Raw genomic sequence first — 23,435 nt, forward strand, 5'->3', positions numbered from 1 at the left:
CTGACTACTTAATGATATCTCCATAATCTTAAAAATGCTATACCTAGAATTTCTCAGAATGTCACCCCTAAAGTGGAAGCTAGGTGAAACAAATCTCCCCATCCCATGCATCCTATTTCTTCTAACATGGCGGAGGGTCGCACATGAGCCTTTTACTTTAGGCTTTAGTCCACCAGCTTCAAAGGGCTGTAAAAAATAATATATTTTGTTATTGAATTTTTTTTTATAGCAATCTAGATGGTATAATGATTCTCTACACTTTTCAGTGCTTGTTTTCTCATGTAAACGGAAATTGAGCGATTTTAGCATCCAGGAAATAACAGTGCGATTTCTACATTGGCCACTTGACCCGATTTCCACTAGATAACATAGCCACAAAGTCAAAACAGCTTTCCCATTTTAACAACAGATGCCGCTCCGGCCTGAAAAATCAATAGCCAAATATCACAGCCAATTACAACACTGGCGAGTAAGTAATACTGTGAAACACTATCATTCCGCTATTACTGCAGATATACACTGAGTATACAAAACATTAAGAAAATTATAGAACTTCAAGGTGAAAGTATTGCCAGAATAGGAATTGGACTGTAGTGAAAAGTTTATCATGATTGTATAACATACAGTATTTCAGAAAATCAATTATATCAATGTATGAATGAATCTTACAGAACCCGGGAGGTGACATTGACTGAGCTTTTCTGTAGAATCCGTAGAAGGCCTTGCAAAACAATTGACCAATACACCAAACATGTATGTTACATACATTGAGTGTACAAAGATTAGGAACACCTGCTCTTTCCATTACATAGACTGGCCAGGTGAATTCAGGTGAAAGCTATGATCCCTTATTGATGTCACTTGTTAAATCCACCTCAATCAGTGTAGATGAACGGGAGTTAAAGAAGGATTTTTAAGCCATGAAACAATTGAGATATGGATTGTGTGTGTGCCATTCAGAGGTTGAAAGGGCAAGACAAAATATTTCAGTGCCTTTGAACGAGGTATGGAAGTAGGTGCCAGGCGTACCGGTTTGTCTGAAGAACTGCAATGCTGCTGGGTTTTTGACGCTCACCAGTTTCCCATGTGTATCAAGAATGGTCCACCACCCAAAGGACATCCATCCAACTTGGCACAATTGTGGGAAGAATTGGAGTCAACATGGGCCAGCATCCCTGTGGAATGCTTTCAACACATTGTAGAGTCCATGCCCTGACAAATTGAGGCTGTTCTGAAGGCAACTACATATCAGAAAGGTGTTCCTAATATTTGGTATACTCAGTGTATTACAGACATTTTCTGAAATTACAATGCAAAAAAAATAAAAAATAAATCCAATGTGTCCTACATTTTTGGTAAAAAAAAGAGGTAATCATTTCATGGAGTCTGTGAAGGCAGAAACCACATGGTTTCTTCCTTATTAGAAGTTTCAGGATGCTTGTATCTAAACCAAAGTAGATCATTTTAAGATTGTTCTATATATCAGTTGGATTCTCTATAAGCTTAAGTATGAGGTCCTAAACCTAGCATGAAAGTGCATCCATGTAGCTGTGTCGGCTAATATAGTCAAAATGTTTGCCTTGGGGTAAGTTGAGCCAGTGGTTGAGCCAATGGCAAGTCGAGCAAATTGCAAGGCATTATTGCTGGGATATGAGGTAACAACAGGGCCTATAAATTGAAAAAAGGGTCTGATCCTTAAGAGGTTTAATACAATTATAAGTACAAAGTGTTTGTTAGGTGTTAAGCCTGAGTTAAAATATGCTTTAAATTATTAAAAGATAAAAGAGCGATTGTGTTGAATTGTGTTTCGGAAATAAAGATAGACATGGTCTTTAAAAGGTAGTGGTACAAATGAATTCAGTACAGAAATGTGTATGTTGCTTCACTTACCCTGTCCTGCCACTCTCCTTACCCCATACCCAGGGGAAGTTGAGCCAAGAGACCCCTTTTTCTGGACAAGCTATGTTTTCAAAATTGTAATGTTTACATGAATTCTGATTCTTTCCAGGGATACAAAACATCCTGAACTACAGTATATGTAAATATATTTGTTAGAAATAATACTATATTTCCCTTGACAGAGTGATGTGGAATTAAAGAACTGCTCAACTTACCCCACTCTCCCCTACTTGCATCTCAGTTCTATGTATGGGTACAGTACTCAGAGTAAGATCTCAAAGACACATTTAATTATAGGAGAAATAAGCCAATGAGCCTGACCTTTTGCTTACAGTAGCATTCACCCAGAACAATGAAGTCAAAGAAAGCACACTATTCAAAATGCCATTTGAAGCTCCACACAAAGAATATCATCTGTCCCATAAGGATAGAGAAATAGTGCTGTATTCCTCTCTGCTTGCCACATGTAGAGACTGGAATTTCTACTCAACCATATTTGAATATCTGGACAGGGCTCAGTAGGGAAAAAATGACCCAAACTTAAAGTATGAGAATCTGCCCCGTTCGTAGTCCCATCCGAATACCCTGTGGCTTTCTGAAATATGTATTTATTCATGAAATAGCTTCTCTACCAAAGCTTGTAAAATGAATGCTTAGGTTTATTCCAGGACATTCAGTAGATAAAATCCCACTGCCGTAGAGATTCAACCAAGCTTCTCTGTCTTCTATAGCTTTGATAATTTAAGTATTTGTCATTGATATGTGGTGATTTATTGAATGTTTTGTGTTCCAGTGTTCACATCACTTGAGAACGGGACGGAGCCCATTCCCTATTGCCATGTGGCTGAGAGGAAACCTGATGATTCACCGGTAAGGAGCCCAAGCACTTAATATACAGTATAGTATGAAGATGGCGATGGCGCCGTACTGGATGGTTGCCGTTTTGCAAGCTTTCGACGCAACTTTGCTATTTTGTGATTTTGTAGTTTATTTTTAGTTTATTTTCATGAAATGTATCCACTATCATTTCTTACAACCAACAAGAACTTTTGAACATCAGATTGGCAGTTAATTACCTCAATATCGGCTTTGACTTCAACTAATCTGCACTGGGCCCTTTCTGTAATTCCGACCCAATTTTCAACATTACAATGACAAGAGTGTGGGGTAGGGCTGTTACGGTGACCGTATTACTGCCACACCGGTGGTCATGAGTCATGACGGCATTCAAATTCCAGGTGACAGTTTAGTCACGGTTATTAGGATTCTCCAAGTTCTGATGCTGCTGATGGTCATTAGTAGCCTACTAAACTTGCTAACTGTCACGTTCTGACTATCGTTCGTGTGTGTTTTCCTTGTTTTAGTGTTGGTCAGGACGTGAGCTGGGTGGGCATTCTATGTTGGATGTCTTGTTTGTCTATTTCTATGTCTGGCCTGATATGGTTCTCAATCAGAGGCAGGTGTTAGTCATTGTCTCTGATTGGGAACCATATTTATGTAGCCTGGGTTTCACTGTGTGTTTGTGGGTGATTGTTCCTGTCTCTGTGTTTGCACCAAATAGGACTGTTTAGGTTTTCACATTTCATTGTTTTGTAGTTTATTCATGTATAGTTTTCCTTCATTAAAAAGCCATGAATAACAACCACGCTGCATTTTGGTCCGACTCTACTTCGCCTAAAGAAAACCGTTACAGAATCACCCACCACAACAGGACCAAGCGGCGTGGTGAAAGGCAGCAGGAGCAGCGCGAGGAGTACTGGACATGGGAGGACGAATTAGACGGAAGAGGACCCTGGGCTCAGCCAGGAGAATATCGCCGCCCCAAAGAAGAACTGGAGGCGGCGAAAGCGGAGAGGCGCTGGTATGAGGAGGCAGCACGGCGACGCAGATGGAAGCCTGAGAGTCAGCCCCAAAAATGTATTGGGGGGGGGGCTCACAGGGAGTATGGCTACGCCAGGTAGGAGACCTGCACAAACTCCCTGTGCTTACCGGGGGCCTAGAGAGACCGGGCAGGCACCGTGTTATGCTGTGGTGCGCACGGTGTCTCCAGTGCGGGTGCATAGCCCGGTGCGGTACATTCCAGCTCCGCGTATCGGCCGGGCTAGAGTGAGCATCGAGCCAAGTGCCATGAAGCCGGCTCTACGCATCTGGTCCCCAGTGCGTCTCCTTGGGCCGGCGTACATGACACCAGCCTTGCGCTCGGTGTCTCCGATTCACCTGCATAGCCCAGTGCGGGCTATTCCACCTCGCCGCACTGGCAGGGCGACCGGGAGCATTCAACCAGGTAAGGTTGGGCAGGCTCGGTGCTCAAGAGCTCCAGTGCGCCTGCACGGTCCGGTCTACCCAGTACCATCTCCACGCACCAGCCCTCCGGTGGCAGCTCCCCGCACCAGGCTTCCTGTGCGTGTTCTCGGCCCAGTACCAACAGTGCCAGCACCACGCATCAGGCCTACAGTGCGCCTCGCCTGTCCAGCGCTGCCAGAGTCTCCCGCCTATCTAGCACTGCCAGAGCCTTCCTTCTCTCCAGCGCTGCCGGAGTCTCCAGCCTGTTTAGCGCTGCCAGGGCCTTCCGTCTCTACAGCGCTGCCGGAGTCTCCAGTCTGCAAGGAGCTGCCAGTCTGCAAGGAGCTGCCAGTCTGCAAGGAGCTGCCAGTCTGCAAGGAGCCGCCAGAGCTGCCAGTCTGCAGGATGCCGCCAGAGCTGCCAGTCTGCAAGGGGCCGCCAGAGCTGCCAGTCTGCAAGGAGCTGCCAGTCTGCATGGAGCAGCCAGAGCTGCCAGTCTGCATGGAGAATGCCAGAGCCGACCGTCATCATAAAGCAGCCAGGGCCGCCAGTCAGCATGGAGCAGCCAGGGCCGCCAGTCAGCATGGAGCAGCCAGAGCCGCCAGTCAGCATGGAGCAGCCAGAGCCGCCAGTCAGCATGGAGCAGCCAGAGCCGCCAGTCAGCATGGAGCAGCCAGAGCCGCCAGTCAGCATGGAGCAGCCAGAGTCGCCAGTCAGCATGGAGCAGCCAGTCAGCATGGAGCAGCCAGAGCAGCCAGTCAGCATGGAGCAGCCAGAGCAGCCAGTCAGCCAGGATCTTCCAGATCCGCCAGTCAGCCTGGATCCGCTATTCAGCCAGGATCTGCCAGAACTGCCAGTCAGCCGGGATCTGCCAGAGCCAACTACCTGCCTGGGCTTCCTCTCAGTGCTGAGCTTCCTCTCAGTGCTGAGCTTCCTCTCAGTGCTGAGCTACCCCTCAGTCCCGAGCTACCCCTCAGTCCCGAGCTTCCCCTCAGTCCCGAGCTTCCCCTCAGTCCCGAGCTACCCCACAGTCCCGAGCTACCCCAGTCCCGAGCTGCCCCTCAGTCCAGTGGGGCCCTTGGTGAGGACTACTAGGCCAAGATCGGCGGCGAGTGTCGCCTATCTAGGGACGCTAAGGAGGTGGACTAAGACTATTATGGAGTGGGGTCCATGTCCAGCGCCAGAGCCGCCACCGCGGACAGATACCCACCCACACCCTCCCCTATAGGTTTAGGTTGTGCGTCCGGAGTCCGCACCTTGGAGGGGGGGTACTGTCACGTTCTGACCATCGTTCGTGTGTGTTTTCCTTGTTTTAGTGTTGGTCAGGACGTGAGCTGGGTGGGCATTCTATGTTGGATGTCTTGTTTGTCTATTTCTATGTCTGGCCTGATATGGTTCTCAATCAGAGGCAGGTGTTAGTCATTGTCTCTGATTGGGAACCATATTTAGGTAGCCTTGGTTTCACTGTGTGTTTGTGGGTGATTGTTCCTGTCTCTGTGTTTGCACCAAATAGGACTGTTTAGGTTTTCACATTTCATTGTTTTGTAGTTTATTCATGTATAGTTTTCCTTCATTAAAAAACCATGAATAACAACCACGCTGCATTTTGGTCCGACTCTACTTCGCCTAAAGAAAACCGTTACACTAACTGCCTGGTACTCCCTTTAACCACTCTGACGTCAATGCAAATGTAAATCAAACACTTCATAGCAGAACCATGAGCTCATGTTATGCAACATTTCTATAGGCTTTGCAATTGCGTGAGAAAACAGAGTGATGGCCTCTATTAAAAAGAGGAGGATCCCATTACCTTTCTATAGGCTAGGCCTACTATTTATTTCTCAACTTTCCTAATATTAAGCACATTCCTTCTCTTTAAAACAGGAGTATAGCCTACCTCACTGGTATGAAAATGAACCACGGGAAAAGCGCTCTCTATTCGCTATTTAAGTGCATAGATGTATTTTTTTCCACTGCACCTGTTTCAAGACAGGTGCGTGATAATGGTCCATTCTAAATCAAAACAAATTTCACCCATTTATTAATTTGTATATGTAAAGACAAGATTGAATCAATAGTGTGATGGTTGACAATATTAGCCTATCACTTGTGAATGATATATTATCACTTGTGAATGATGCCCAGCTTTTTTTTGCGACTTTTTCAAATCATAGTCACACACCTAGCCTAGCCCATAGGCCTATATGTTTTGATCACAACTAAAGTTGGCAAATAACTTCTTAAAAGTAAGCATTCATCCGCTTTACAAGGGATATAGAGCCTAACTGGCATACATAAGCTGCGTGTGAGTTTCAAATTTGGGAAAGATGATTTTCACCATAACATGGTGTTTTCCAACTTATGGAACATTCACGCTTATAGCCTGCTGCCGTGTGCACATTGCTGCGCTTATAATGTGAAGAAATAGCCTAATAGTTTATCAACATTTTAAGCTAAACATTCTCATCTGTTGCATTAGGCTCATTGCTTAAAACATGTTTTTTGATGCTAGTGGTTGTATTCATTTGGGATCTACTGTCCCGGAGATGGTTTTGAATATTTATTTCTCACACAGAATAGGTCAACTTTTGTTCTATGGGGGATAGTAGATTGACATATGCTAGTGCTTTTGCTGTTCGTTAGGCCTACTAATCTTGTTGGCTGATGAAAAGTAAATGTGGACAGTTCTTCCAATATATTCAATATGTGCCTCGGAATTGGATACGGACGCGTGAAGTTGTGTCCCCGATGTGTCTGTCTTCACTTGTAGCCTTTGAGATAGACCCAATCACGTGACTGAAAGCCATGTGAGTGAGAGGCACACAACTCAAGGGCACAACGGCCACTGGACGCAAAAGGCATGGATTTTTTTTAGGGGGCATTACAGCCACTTGTATCCAAGATGGCGTAGCAGTCAGACATCTTGTCGTGTCCCTTGTATATATCGTTTTTTTTACATATTTTTCTTCGCATATCTTTTAAAACATTTTGCTAAACCTCAACATCTAAATACTCTCCTGCAACCCGCCTCAACCAATGTAGCGTGGATCTGCTTTTTTTTCTAAAGTATTTATATTTACTTCGGATCCGGAACCCCTCAACTGAAGCTAGCCAGCTAACTACCAACTACCAGTCAGCAAACCATTGCTAGCGGTCATCAGGTAACCTTTAGCTCGGAAAGCTCTCGCCAGTTCGAAAAACGCGACTCTAACCAGAGCATAACGGACCTATTATTTTTATCCCCGGATTCCCACCGCAAACGGAACATTTTCATCTGGATCTTCACAACTAGCTAACTAGCTAACCGCAACCCCGGATGACTACTCCAGGCTAGCGTTTCCATCCACTTAGCTTGAAGCTAGCCCGTCCAGAGCTCCTGTGCTACCACCGAAGCATACTCCTGGGCTACAATATCCGGACCCACGACCAGTCTATCGATGTCACCGCATGAAGAGGCATAAACAGACTTAACCCCATCGCGACGTCCCCTAAAGGCTAACTGTCTAGCCCTTGCTATCTGCTTGCTTGCTAATTCGGCCTGCTAACTGCTAGCTTGTTTAGCCCCGGTCTGCTAACTGCTAGCTTGTTTAGCCCCGGCCTACTAACTGTTAGCTTGTTAGCACAAGCCTGCTAACTGTCTGAATCGCCGCGTCCCCAGCCAGCCCAACCACTCACTAGACCCATATTTACTTTCAACACTTTTCGATTTTTAATTTGATTATACCTTCCGGTAACCTGCCTCACCCAATGTGATACGGAATCGCTATTATTTTTTATTTTTAGAACACATTCAAGAACCTACAGAAGCTAACCAACTACAAGCTATTTAGTCATTGTTAGCCACTGCTAGCGGCTTTTACCTTCTGCACAGCCAGCCAGTTTTTTTTAGCCTGGATAATACTCGCCAGTCTAGCTTCCCTGTCCCATCCACCGCTGCCCCCTGGACACTGTGATCACTTGGCTACATAGCTGATGCCTGCTGGACTGTCCATTAATCACGGTACTCCATTCTGTTTGTTTATGTTTATCTGTCGGCTCCAGCCGCACTCAAGCTCTGTGTGTAGTTAATCCGACCCTCTCTGCCTAGTCAACGCCATTTTACCTGATGTTGTTGTGCTAGCTGATTAGCTGTTGTCTCACCTACTGTTTTAGCTAGCTCTCCCAATCAACACCTGTGATCACTGTATGCCTTGCTGTATGTCTCTCTCAAATGTCAATATGCCTTGTATACTGTTGTTCAGGTTAGTTATCATTGTTTTAGTTTACAATGGAGCCCCTAGTTCCACTCTTCATACCCACACATGCGGTGACCTCACCCATTACAACCAGCATGTCCAGAGATACAACCTCTCTTATCATCACCCAGTGCCTGGGCTTACCTCCGCTGTACCCGCACCCCACCATACCCCTGTCTGCGCATTATGCCCTGAATATATTCTACCATGCCCAGAAATCTGCTCCTTTTATTCTTTGTCCCCAACGCTCTAGGCGACCAGTTTTGATAGCCTTTAGCCGCACCCTCATACTACTCCTCCTCTGTTCCGCGGGTGATGTGGAGGTAAACCCAGGCACCCTCATTTGTTGACTTCTGTGATCGAAAAAGCCTTGGTTTCATGCATGTCTACATCAGAAGCCTCCTCCCTAAGTTTGTTTTCCTCACTGCTTTAAGCACACTCTGCTAACCCTGATGTCCTTGCCGTGTCTGAATCCTGGCTCAGGAAGGCCACCAAAAATTCTGAGATTTCCATACCCAACTATAACATTTTCCGTCAAGATAGAACTGCCAAAGGGGGAGGAGTTGCAGTCTACTGCAGAGAGAGCCTGCAAAGTAATGTCATACTTTCCAGGTCCATACCCAAACAGTTCGAACTACTAATTTTAAAAATTACTCTCTCCAGAAATAAGTCTCTCACACCCCGGCAGTCCTACAATCTAAGCTAGATGCCCTCAATCTCACACAAATCATCAAGGAACCCACCAGGTACAACCCTAAATCTGTAAACAAGGGCACCCTCATAGATGTCATCCTGACCAACTGGCCCTCCAAATACACCTCCGCTGTCTTCAACCAGGATCTCAGCGATCACTGCCTCATTGCCTGTATCCGCTATGGATCCGCAGTCAAACGACCACCCCTCGTCAAGGTCAAACGCTCCCTAAAACACTTCTGTGAGCAGGCCTTTCTAATAGACCTGGTCCGTGTATCCTGGAAGGATATTGACCTCATCCCGTCAGTTGAGGATGCCTGGTCATTCTTTAAAAGTAACTTCCTCACCATTTTAGATAAGCATGCTCCTTTCAAAAAATGCAGAACTAAGAACAGATATAGCCCTTGGTTCACTCCAGACCTGATTGCCCTCGACCAGCACAAAAACATCCTGTGGCGGACTGCAATAGCATCGAATAGTCCCCGCGATATGCAACTGTTCAGGGAAGTCAGGAACCAATACACGCAGTCAGTCAGGAAAGCAAAGGCCAGCTTCTTCAGGCAGAAATGTGCATCCTGTAGCTCTAACTCCAAAAAGTTCTGGGACACTGTGAAGTCCATGGAGAACAAGAGCACCTCCTCCCAGCTGCCCACTGCACTGAGGCTAGGTAACACGGTCACCACCGATAAATCCATGATTATCGAAAACTTCAACAAGCATTTCTCAACGGCTGGCCATGCCTTCCTCCTGGCTACTCCAACCTCGGCCAACAACTCCACCCCCCCCCCCCCCCCCCTCCCGCAGCTACTCGCCCAAGCCTCTCCAGGTTCTCCTTTACCCAAATCCAGATAGCAGATGTTCTGAAAGAGCTGCAAAACCTGGACCCGTACAAATCAGCTGGGCTTGACAATCTGGACCCTCTATTTCTGAAACTATCCGCCGCCATTGTCGCAACCCCTATTACCAGCCTGTTCAACCTCTCTTTCATGTCGTCTGAGATCTCCAAGGATTGGAAAGCTGCCGTAGTCATCCCCCTTTTCAAAGGGGGAGACATCCTGGACCCAAACTGTTACAGACCTATATCCATCCTGCCCTGCCTATCTAAGGTCTTCGAAAGCCAAGTCAACAAACAGGTCACTGACCATCTCGAATCCCACCGTACCTTCTCCACTGTGCAATCTGGTTTCCGAGCCGGTCACAGGTGCACCTCAGCCACGCTCAAGGTACTAAACAATATCATAACCGCCATCAATAAAAGACAGTACTGTGCAGCCGTCTTCATCGACCTTGCCAAAGCTTTCGACTCTGTCAATCACCATATTCTTATCGGCAGACTCAGTAGCCTCGGTTTTTCTGATGACTGCCTTGCCTGGTTCACCAACTACTTTGCAGACAGAGTTCAGTGTGTCAAATCGGAGGGCATGCTGTCCGGTCCTCTGGCAGTCTCTATGGGGGTGCCACAGGGTTCAATTCTCGGGCCGACTCTTTTCTCTGTATATATCAATGATGTTGCTCTTGCTGTGGGCGATTCCCTGATCCACCTCTACGCAGACGACACCATTCTGTATACTTCCGGCCCGTCCTTGGACACTGTGCTATCTAACCTCCAAACGAGTTTCAATGCCATACAACACTCCTTCCGTGGCCTCCAACTGCTCTTAAACGCTAGTAAAACCAAATGCATGATTTTCAACCGTTCGCTGCCTGCACCCGCACGCCCGACTAGCATCACCACCCTGGATGGTTCCGACCTAGTATGTGGACATCTATAAGTACCTAGGTGTCTGGCTAGACTGTAAACTCTCCTTCCAGACTCATATCAAACATCTCCAATCTAAAATCAAATCTAGAGTCGGCTTTCTATTCCGCAACAAAGCCTCCTTCACTCACGCCACCAAACTTACCCTAGTAAAACTGACTATCCTACCGATCCTCGACTTCGGCGATGTCATCTACAAAATAGCTTCCAACACTCTACTCAGCAAACTGGATGCAGTTTATCACAGTGCCATCCGTTTTGTTACTAAAGCACCTTATACCACCCACCACTGCGACCTGTATGCTCTAGTCGGCTGGCCCTCGCTACATATTCGTCGCCAGACCCACTGGCTCCAAATCATCTACAAGTCCATGCTAGGTAAAGCTCCGCCTTATCTCAGTTCACTGGTCACGATGGCAACACCCACCCGTAGCACGCGCTCCAGCAGGTGTATCTCACTGATCATCCCTAAAGCCAACACCTCATTTGGCCGCCTTTCGTTCCAGTTCTCTGCTGCCTGTGACTGGAACAAATTGCAAAAATCGCTAAAGTTGGAGACTTTTATCTCCCTCACCAACTTCAAACATCTGCTATCTGAGCAGCTAACCGAGCGCTGCAGCTGTACATAGTCTATCGGTAAGTAGCCCACCCAATTTTACCTACCTCATCCCCATACTGTTTTTATTTATTTACTTTTCTGCTCTTTTGCACACCAATATCTCCTGTACCTGTACATGACCATCTGATCATTTATCACTCCAGTGTTAATCTGCTAAATTGTAATTATTCGCCTACCTCCTCATGCCTTTTGTACACAATGTATATAGACTCTCTTTTTTTTCTACTGTGCTATTGACTTGTTAATTGTTTACTCCAATTGTAACTCTGTGTTATCTGTTCACACTGCTATGCTTTATGTTATGGGTTTTTTTAAAGCCGGGAAATTCGAGGAATTATCGAGTGCATGTCAAATTGTGAATGAGATACTGATGAAGTGTGTTCAGCCTGCGCAAAAACTAAGCAGAGCTCATACCTTTCATGCGGCTTTGTTCAAATCATCATTAGAGTCGCATCATGCAGCCTTAGAATGTATAAAAAATCTAAACATATAGCCCAACATTTATGTTACAACCAAAGTTACATAAATAACTCTAAACTAAGCATACCTGTTTCTTTGTTAACCGCTCAACACAGAATAGCCGCATGTGCGCCCTCCCTGAAATCGTTTGGAGAAAATATCCTTTCTATTTTATTCAGCAAATTTTGTCTGCTAAATAAACTAGTGTAGCCCACAGCCATATGGCAGTCAGAACAGGGCCTAACATCAAATCAAATTATATTTGTCACATGCGCCAAATACAACAGGCCTTACAGTGAAATGCTTACTTACAAGCCCTTAACAACAATGTAGTTTAAAGAAAAATAAGTGTTAAGAAAGTATTTACTAAAATAAACTGAAGTAAAAAATAAAGAAAGAAAAGAAAAATAACAAATAATTAAGGAGCAACAATAAAATAACAGTAGCGAGGCTATATACAGGGGATACCGGTACAGAGTCAATGTGCAGGGGCACCAAAGAATAAAGATATAAACTTGCCATTTTCACATACAGTGCCGTGGAAAAGTATTTGCCCCCTTTCTGATTTTCTCTATTTTGGACCATTTTTTATACTGAATGTGTCACATTCGTCATAACGAGGATACCAAGGTGCAGTGTGATATGAATACATTCTTCTTTATTAAAAGAAGAACACTAAACAAAATAACAAAAGGAACGTGAAGCTATATAAACCGAGTGCTGACAGGCAACTACACATAGACAATAACCCACGAAATACACAAGGAATATGGCTACCTAAATATGGTCCCCAATCAGAGACGACGATAAACAGCTGCCTCTGATTGGGAACCAATCCAGGCAACCATAGACATATAAACACCTAGATATACACCAACCCCTAGACATACAAAAACTAAACAAACCACCCTCGTCACACCCAGACCAAAATAACAAAGAAAACAAAGATAACTAAGGTCAGGGTGTGACAGTACCCCCCATCCCCCCCAAAGGTGCGGACTCCCGGCTGCAAACCTAAACCTATATGGGAGGGTCTGGGTGGGCATCTGACCTCGGTGGCGGCTCTGGTTCTGGACGCCGCCCCCCTTCTTTACACTGAGTTCTCGCCATACACCCCGGGCTGGGGACCGTCGCTGAAGACCGCGGGCTGGGGACCGTCGCTGGAGACCCCGGGCTGGAAACCATCGCTGGAGACCCCGGGCTAGGGGCCCCGGGCTGGGGACCGTCGCTGGAAACCCCGGACTGTGGCCCGTCTTTGGAGGTTCCGGACTGTGGCCCGTCTTTGGAGGTTCCGGACTGTGGCCCGTCTTTGGAGGTTCCGGACTGTGGCCCGTCTTTGGAGGTTCCGGACTGTGGCCCGTTGTTGGAGGTTCCGGACTCTGGCCCGTTGTTGGAGGTTCCGGTCTGTGAACTGTTGCCGGATGTTCCGGTCTGTGAACTGTCGTCGGACGCTCTGGACTGGTTACTGTTGCCGGACGCCCTGGCCTGGGTACTGTCGCCGGACGCTCTGGACTGGGTACCGTCGCCGGACGCTCTGGACTGGGTACCGTCGCCGGACGCTCTGGACTGGGTACTGTCGCCGGACGCTCTGGACTGCCGAGGCGCACGGTAGGCCTGGTGCGTGGTGCCGGCACTGGTGGTACTGGGTGACACGCACCTCAGGGCGAGTGCGGGGAGGAGGCACAGGATACACTGGACCGTGGAGACGCATTGGAGATCCAGAACATAGAGCTGGCTCAATACATCCTGGCTGGATGCCCATTCTAGCCCGACAATTGCGAGGAGCATAACACGGTACCTGACCAGTAACACGCTCCCCACAGTAAGCACAAGGAGTTGGCTCAGGTCTCCTATCTGACTCAGCCAATCTCCTCGTGTGCCCCCCCCCCAAAAAAAAATCTTGGAACTGCCTCTCGGGCTTCCGTGCTAGCTGTGTACCTTCATATCGTCGCCGTATCGCCGTTCCGCTTTCGCTGCCTCTAACTCCTCCTTAGGACGACAATACTCCCCCAGCTGTGTCCAGGGTCCTGCGCCATCTAATATTTCCTCCCAGGTCAATCTCCCCATTAAGCTCTGTTCCTCCTTTTCACGCTGCTTGGTCCTTGTTTGGTGGGTTATTCTGTCACGTTTGTCATAACGAGGAGACCAAGGCGCGTGATATGAATACATGATTCTTTATTAAACAAAGAACACTAAACAAACTAACAAAAAATAACAAAACGAACGTGAAGCTATATAAACCGAGTGCTGACAGGCACACATAGACCTAAATATGGTCCCCAATCAGAGACAACGATAAACAGCTGCCTCTGATTGGGAACCAATCCAGGCAACCATAGACATATAACCACCTAGACATACAAAAACCCCTAGACAATATAAAAACTAAACAAACCACCCTTGTCACTCCCTGACCTAACCAAAATAATAAAGAAAACAAAGATAACTAAGGTCAGGGCGTGACAGTATTTTATCAGAGCGTCAACCAAAACCCAATATTAGATAACGGGAATCTGAGTTTACAAATAACAAAAAAAATTGAAGCTTATTTCATTTATTTAATTAACAAAGTTATGCAACGCCCAATTCCAAAGTTATGCAACACCCAATGGGACCCATATTGTCTAAGAAGTTGACTCAAGTTTGCCAAAAAGAACCTGGATGATCATCAAGACTTTTGAAAGAATGTTCTATGGACAGATGAGTCAAAAGTATAACTTTTTTGTATGGTATGGGTCCAATTATGCCTGGTGAAAACCCAAACACTGCATTCCACAGTTAGAACCTTATACAACCGGTCAAGCATGGTGCTGGTTGTCTGATGGTTTGGGGATGCTTTGCTGCCTCAGGACCTGGACGACTTACCTTAATAGAATGAACCATGAATTCTGCTCTGTATCAGAGAATTCTACAGGAGAATGTCAGGCCATCCATCAAGTCTACATGGAAATGGCTAAAAAAGTTTTGGAATGACCTAGTCGAAGTCCAGACCTAATCCCAATTGAGATGGCAGGACTTGGAATGAGCAGCTCATGCTTGAAAACCCACAAATGTCGCTGAGTTAAAGCACTAATGCATGGAAGAGTGGTCCAAAATTCCTCCACAGCGACATGAGAGACTTGAGTGTAAGGGGGCAATTATTTTTTCACGCAGGGGCAGTGGGTGTGGCATAACTTTGTTTATGAAATAAAATAAATAAGTATGCAATTATTGTGTTACTTGTTCACTCAGGTTCACTTTATCTACTATTAAGTTTTGGTTGAAGATCTGATAACATTCAGTATCATAAATATGCAAAAGTAGAGAGAATTGGAAAGGGGGCAAATACTTTTTCAAAGCACTGTATGTAGGATGCTGGAGATTATGAATATGATGTTGAAAATTGGCGGAATTGCCCTTTAATTCCTGCCAAAGTACAATGCATTCGGAAAGTATTCAGACCCCTTGACTTTTTCCTCATGTTGTTACTTTACAGACTTATTCTAAAAATTGATTAAAAATGCTTTCCCCTCATCAGTCTGGACACAATACCCCTTAATTAGAGCTAGGGTCTATTTTCCTGAATTTCTGCCTGACTGACGTGCCCAAAGTAAACTGCCTGTTACTCAGGCCCAGAAGCCAGGATATGCATATCATTGGTAGCATTGGATAGAAAACACATTGACGTTTCTAGAAATGTTAAAATAATGTCTGGGACTATAACAGAATTGATATGGCAGGCGGTAATCCGAAGAAAGACCAACCAGAATCATTTTTTGTTAAGGTTCCAGGCTCTTATAATGGAAAGCTATTGTTCCTATGTAATTCCAGCTCCCAGATTGCATTTCCTGTGGATTCCACTAGATGTCAAAAGTCTTTATTCAAGATTTCAGGCTTGTTTCTTCAAAAACGAGCAAGAAGTTTGAGTTTTTGTAAAGAGAACAATATCAGTCTTTCTGCGCGCGAGGATGAGGGCACGTGCTTACAAATTTTACTTTCGTATTGAAATATTATAGTTTATTTACATTTTGGGGTACCTGAGGATTAAATAGAAACCTCTTTGACTTGTATGTACGAAGTTTAGCGGTAGCTTTTTGGATTCCTTTGTTTGCACGTTAAACGAGTGGATTACTGAAATCAATGGCGCCAACTAAACAGACCTTTTGGGATATAAAGAAGGATTTTATCTAACAAAACAACCATTCATGGTGTAGCTGGAACCCTTGGGATTGCAAACAGAGGAAGATTTTCAAAAGTAAGGGATTTATTTAGTCGCTATTTGTGATTTTGTGTAGCCTATGCTGGTTGAAAAATATGTTGATGTGGGGCGCCTCAGGCGATCGATCGCATGGTCTGCTTTCGCTGTAAAGCCTATTGTAAATCGGACAACGCAGTTAGATTAACAAGAATGTAAAGCTTTTAAATGATATAAGACTTGTATGCTCATGAATGTTTAATATTACGATTATTTATTTGAATTGCGCACCCTCCAATTTCACCGGATGTTGTCGACAGGTGTCCCGCTAGCGGGACGCATATCCCCATTAATGACAAAGCAAAAACAGGTTTTTAGAATTTTTTGCAAATGTATAAAAAATTTGAAATGAAATATCACATTTACATTAGACGCTACAAGCTTGGCACACCTGTATTTGGGGAGTTTCTCCCATTCTTCTCTGCATATCTTCTAAAGCTCTATCAGGTTGGATGGGGAATGTCATTGCATAGCTATTTTCAGGTCTCTCCAGAGATGTTTGATCGGGTTCAAGTCTGGGCTCTAGTTGGCCCACTCAAGGACATTCAGAGACTTGTCCCTAAGCCACTCCTGCATTGACTTGGTAATGTGCTTAGGGTTGTTGTCCTGTTGGAAGGTGAACTTTCACCCCAGTCTGAGGTCCTGAGTGTTCTGGAGCTCAAGGATCTCTCTGTACTTTGCTCCGTTCATCTTTCCCTCAATCCTGACTAGTCTCCCAGTCCTGGCGCTGAAAAACATCCCCACAGAATGATGCTGCAATGACCATGCTTCACCGTAGGGATGGTGCCAGGTTTCCTGCAGACGTGACGCTTGGTATTCATGCCAAAGAGTTCCATCTTGGTTTCATCAGACCAGAGAATCTTGTTTTTTAACAGTCTGAGAGTCCTTTAGGTGCCTTCAAACTCCAAGCAGGCTGTCATGGGCCTTTTACTGAGGAGTGGCTTCCGTCTTGCCACTCTACCATAAAGGCCTGATTGGTGGAATGCTGCAGAGATGGTTGTCTTTCTGGAAGGTTCTCCCATCTCCACAGTGGAACTCTGGAGCTCTGTCAGAGTGAACATCGGGTTCTTGGTCACCTCCCTGACCAAGGCCCCTCTCCCCCGATTGCTCAATTTGGCCGGACGGCCAGCTCTGTTTAAGAATGATGGAGGCCAAACCCTTACCCAGATCAGTGCCTCGACACAATCCAGTCTCGGAGCTCTACGGACATTTCCTTTGACTTCATGTGTTGGTTTTTGCTCTGACATGCACTGTCAACTGTGGGATTTTATATAGACAGATGTGTGCCTTTCCAAATCCTGTCCTATCAATTGCATTTACCACAGGTGGAGTAGAATCAAGTTGTAGAAACATCTCAAGGATGATCAATGGAAACAGGAAGCACCTGAGCTCAATTTCGAGTCTCATAGCAAAGGGTCTGAATAGTTACGTAAATAAGGTATTTCTGTTTTTTACTTTTCATTAATTTGCAAAAGTTTCTAAAAGCCTGTTTTCACTTTGTCATAATGGGGTATTGTCTGTACATTGATGAGGCTATATATTTTTAAAATCCATTTTAGAATAAGGCTGTAACGTATCAAAATGTGGAAAAAGTCAAGGGGTCTGAATACTTTCCGAATCCACTGTATATCTTTGGAATGCTATAGTTTTAAAAAAAAATGTTTGATTGTGCTTTTTACTCATCCATGAGGCCACTTAACACCCAGATACTTTAATCAGGGCCAGTAGAAAGAGAAAATGGATGTAACACTAGAAAATGGTTGAGGAAATGGTACGGTGTGGCACATGTGGGTGTGTGAAGCGGCCTGTCTGTCTTATTCTAGTGGAACAGAGTAGAACACACAAACAGAAATAAGGATTCTTTTGATTTTCATACTGTTTTATGAGGTCACAAATAACGTCTCTCGCGAGACGCCTGCCTCATTGACAGCCCTTTTGTCTTGGGTGCTGCGCTCTTTTATGACCAAGCACAAACGCATTGAAAAAGATTGCTGGCACATTGAACACAGGTATAAATAAATTCTGTGAGAGATGATCATGACAAATCATAATAACTTCTGGTCTGGAAATAGAAAATGGAGCCCTGTGACAGATTTTTTTCTCAGCCCCTATTGTTTGTGCATGCTGCAGGATTTTTTGCCCACAGCTATCCTTAGTCCAGTGCCCATTTCTCCTTCGGACTAACACATTGACATCATAGAATTCTAAGTATAGCACCAACTGCTCTGGAGCTAAGAACAGTATGCTATTGAAAGCCTCTGAGAAATGTGTCTGTACTGTGCTTGCTGGCGAGCTGTACTCTACTCTTTAGCCTGAGAACTGATCCTGAGCCAGTTCTTGCTGTGTGTGTGTCCATCAGTGTGCTACTCTTGGCCAGACTCCCATTACTTCTGAATTTCCCAGGAGTTGGGAGAAAAACCTATCTCCCTTACAGACAAATGGTATTCCTGCCTTGGCCACTGGCACACACAGATGTGAATAGACTCTGACCCTAATGTTTATATCTCCAGCTCTGGTCTGTGCAATATTTATTTTCTGCGTGCAGCTGACATGTTACAGAATTCATAGTTTTGTCTCAGTGAAAGTTGGCAAACCTGTGCGAACTCCATATTGCCCACTATAATATTAAACATTTTATGGGCAAATTTTAGACATATTTATTTTACCCTCTCTGGCTTCTACAATGGTAGAATGACAAAGTTGTAGTATCAGAACGTTCATATTTGTAATATTTCTATCCAGTCTCTATTTATAAATATTTGACATGTTTATCCTTAATGTCAACTTTGGAAAAGATCAGATAAACACAAAGATATACAATCAAACATGCACTACAAACACACAGCTTTTTTTCACACACACACACACACACACACACACACACACACACACACACACACACACACACACACACTGCAACACAGCAAGTGTTTATTCTATTCTACTGAGCCATTTACATTGTGGCGAAATCCTGCACGAAGCCTTTACCGGGCGCTGACACTTTAAAAGCGCATCAGCAGTCAGGAATGAGAAAATAAAGATAGCTCTTCCGGCTCTGTGTGGGAGCTCTCAGTTGTCGCGGCAGTTTGATAGTGTGTGCATCTCTGCAGAAGTCTATTTTCAGCGTGCTTAGTTTGTAAAGTGTTTAAATCGATCGGCGGTGTTACTGCTCTAGGTCGTGGTTGTAATCCTTCAGGACCGCTCCTGTTACTGATCGCATGGATTAGTAGCAACATTATTGCGAAGCATACAAACCAACAAACCATCAGATGGACAGACAATGCTATTGCAAGCCTGAAGTCAACAGCTAAGACCCCCCTCTCTCTCTTACTCTCGTTTTCCCTCTATCGTTCCAGTGCTTTACACTGCAGCAGACTTTCCTTTTTTCAATGTGCTCACTTTGATGTTCAGTGCCACTGAACTATTATTGCCCTGCCAGATGCATTTGAATGAAGAATGGTGCCGGAGGGGATGGCTGCCGTTTTACGGGCATCTAACCAATTGTGCTATTTTGTGTGTTTTTTCCGCATCGTTTGTGACTTATTTTGTACATAATGTTGATGCTACCGTCTTTTATGACTGAAAAGAGCTTCTGGATATCAGAACAGCGAATACTCACCTCGAACTGGATGAAGATTTTATCTTTAATGAGTCAGACACAACGGATATAATGTTGCTCCCAGACAAGGCCGAAATCCCTGTCATTCGCATGAAGAAAAGCAGGAAATACTAGGGGCAGGTATCAGGGTGCCTTGTGAGAATTTGTCGGGTAAACCGCCTGTACCATCCGTTCTATTAGCCAACATGCAATCACTGGAGAATAAACTGGATGAGCTCCATTTGGGACATTAAAACCTTTAATATCTTATGTTTCACAGAGTCATGGCTGAACGATGACACGGATAATATACAGTTGGCTGGGTTTTCCGTGATTCGGCATGACAGAACAGGTATGTCCGGTAAGACGAGGATTGGGGGTGTGTATCTATTTGTCAATAACTGCTGGTGCGCGGTGTCTAATATTAACTTCTTGCTCCTACTTGAGACGCAGATGTCTCAAGTAGACACCTGGAAATGCAAATGCGCTACGCTAAATGCTAAATGTACTCGTTAAAACTCAAACGTTCATCAAAATGCACATGCAGGGTATTGAAATAAAGCTACACTCGTTGTGAACCTAGCCAACAAGTCAGATTTTTAAAATGCTTTTCGGCGAAAGCATGAGAAGCTATTATCTGATAGCATGCAACACCTCAAAATGCCTGAATGCGACGTAAACAAAGATTTAGCTTATTCGGCGCTACACAAAACGCAGAAATAAAATATAAAACATTCATTACCTTTGACAAGCTTCTTTCTTGGCACTCCTATATGCCCCATAAACATCACTATTGGGTCTTTTTTTTGTTTAAATCGGTCCATATATACCCAACATAGCTTTCTATGGAAGCTGTGTCATTCAGAAAAAAATATCGTTTTTAAACGCTGCGTCATTTTTTAAAATTAAAAAAGTCGACGATAAACTTTCACAAAAGATGCTGGGCCAATTGTACGCCGCCCTATGGGACTCCAAATCATGGCCGGATGTGATTCAGCCTTGATACAAACCAGGTGCTGCAGTGACACCTCTTGCACTGAGATGCAGTGTCTTAGACCACTGTGCCACTTGGGAGCCCAGGAGCTAAAGGCTAGAGCTGCATCTTTCAAGGAGCTGGACAAAAGGAAGACCTATGTGAGAATGCTGTTCATTGACTAAAGTTCAGCGTTCAACACCATAGTGTCCACAAAGCTCATTACTAAGGACCTGGATCCTGGACTTCCTAACGGGCCGCCCAAGGTGGTAATGGTAGGCAACAACTCATCTGCCACGCTGATACTCAACACGGGGGTTCCTCAGAGGTGTGTGTTGAGTCCCCTCCTGTACTCCCTGTTCATCCACAACTGCGTGGCCAAGCACGATTCCAACACCATCATTAAGTCTGCTGACGACTCAGTTGTAGTAGGCCTGATTACCGACAACGATGAGACAGCCTATAGGGAGGTCAGAGACCTGGCAGTGTGGTACCAGGTCAACAACCTCTCCCTCGACGTGAGCAAGACAAAGGAGAAGATCGTGGACTACAGGCCGAACACGCCCCCATTTCGCATCGACGGGGCTGTAGTGGAGCATCGACGGGGCTGTAGTGGACTTTCAAGTTCCTTTGCGTCCACATCACCAATGAACTATCATGGTCCAAACACACCAAGACAGTCGTGAAGAGGGCACGACAATACCTTTCCCCCCTCAGGAGACTGAAAATATTTGTTATGGGTCCCCAGATCCTCAAAAAGTTATACGGCTGCACCATCGAGAGCATCACCGCCTGATATGGCAACTGCTCTGCATCCAACCGTAAGGCACTACAGAGAGTAGTGCGTACGGCCTAGTACATCACTGGGGCCAAGCTTCCTGCCATCCAGCAACTATATGCTAGGCGGTGTCAGAGGAAGGCCCAAAACATTGTCAGAATCCAGTCACCCAAGTCATAGACTCTTCTCTCTGCTACCACAAGGCAAGCAGACCAGAGCACCACGTCTAGGTCCAAAAGGCTCCTTAGCAGCTTCTGCCTCCAAGCCACAATTAATCAAACGGCCACCTGGTCTATTTGCAATGACACCCCCCATTTGTTTTTACACTGCTGCTACTTACTGTTTATTATCTATGCATAGTCACTTTACCCCTACCTACATGTACAAATTACCTTGACTAACCTGTACCCCCATACATTGACATTGACTCGGTACCAGTATTTGCAATATTCTGTATTACCTCCCAGTGGTAACCCAAACCAATAATACCTCATAAAAGAATAATGCCAACAATTGACAAGAATGAACCCAGTCATAACCCTTAGAGAATTTGCAATATTCTGTATTACCTCCCAGTGGAGGAGTGAGGGGGGAATGAATGGGTGTGTGGGGGTGTGTTCACAGACAAAACAAAGGCCTTAAAATGTCCCAAATCTTCTCGGGAAAATGTCAGTAGTAACACACCAAATCAATACAGTTCAAGCAACAATAAACAATCAACTCGCACACAAGCTCCCTTTAACTAAAATGTCAACCCAAATACATCTGGAATGGCAATAATACTCCAGCGACACTGAACATCAAAGGGAGCATATTGAAAAAAAGAAAGTCTGCTGCAGTATAAAGCACTGGAATGATAGAGAGAAAATTAAACTAAGTCTTAGCTGTTGCACTGTCTGTCCGTCTGATGGTTTGTATGTTAAAGTTTTACAACAATGTTGCTACTAATCCATGCGATCAATAACAGGAGCGGTCCCGAAAGATTACAACTACTACCTAGAGCGGTAACACCGCCGATCGACTTAAACACTTTACAAACTAAGCACGCTCAAAATAGACTTCTGCAGAGTTGCACACAGTATCAAACTGCCGCGCCAACCGAGAGCTCCCACACAGAGCCGGAAGAGCTATCTTTTTTTTCTCCTTCCTGACTGCTGATGCGCTCTTAAAGTGGCAGCGCACAGTGAAGGCGCCGTGCAGGATTTTGTCACACTCTCCTCCCCCCAGAAACAGAGAGGATTCAGGCTTTGGCAGGTTCATGTTCCCACTACACAATATCAGGGACGTTCTCATCATCGGAGTCCTCCAAGAAGAGTTCCTGCAGATGTTGCTTTTGCCTGCGATCCAGCTCTTCTGCCATAGGGTAGCAAGCCTTTAGGTCCACAACATGCACCGTCCTGACATCTTCCCAGTGTCTTCCAAACAGACCAGGTAGTTCACCGACCCCAACTGCTGCACCACACAGTAGGGAGGGACCTTTTCAATCTCGAAGCTAGCTTGGCAGTGAACTGCTTGGGCGCCTTTGACAGATGATTAGAACGGATTCAGACACAAGACTGGTTTGGGAACCACATGTCTCGTCCATGTTTGTCATAGTTTCTGAGCTGTTGTTGTGTTGGCTATGGTAGCCTAGTGGTTAGAGCGGTTAGAGCGGGGGACTAGCAACCGGAAGGTTGAAAGTTCAAATCCCCAAATCTGTCGTTCTGCCCCTGAACAGGCAGTTAACCCACTGTTCCTAGGCCGTCATTGAAAATAAGAATTTGTTCTTAACTGACTTGCCTAGTTAAATAAAATAAAAAGATTATGCTGGCCTCTGCTCTGGCTAGCAAGGTATGGTGGTGTTGGACTGCATCAAACGCTGAGCAGTCAGATGAAACGTTGGAACTTTGCAAGACTCTGTCCATC

At 45.1% G+C, this 23,435-nt stretch overlaps 1 protein-coding gene across 1 annotated transcript in view; it reads left to right on the forward strand.

Moving 5' to 3' along the window:
* Nucleotides 1-23,435, forward strand: part of LOC139383360 (SH3 and cysteine-rich domain-containing protein-like) — an 86,116-nt gene that overhangs the window by 45,805 nt on the left and 16,876 nt on the right. Inside the window, exon 7 of the mRNA XM_071127871.1 lies at nucleotides 2,693-2,769. Within this exon, the coding sequence (XP_070983972.1) occupies nucleotides 2,693-2,769 (77 nt within the window). The remainder of the gene's footprint in view (nucleotides 1-2,692; nucleotides 2,770-23,435) is intronic.

Source organism: Oncorhynchus clarkii, chromosome 25 (assembly GCF_045791955.1).
Source record: "Oncorhynchus clarkii lewisi isolate Uvic-CL-2024 chromosome 25, UVic_Ocla_1.0, whole genome shotgun sequence".
In the NCBI taxonomy this organism is placed as follows: Eukaryota; Metazoa; Chordata; class Actinopteri; order Salmoniformes; family Salmonidae; genus Oncorhynchus; species Oncorhynchus clarkii.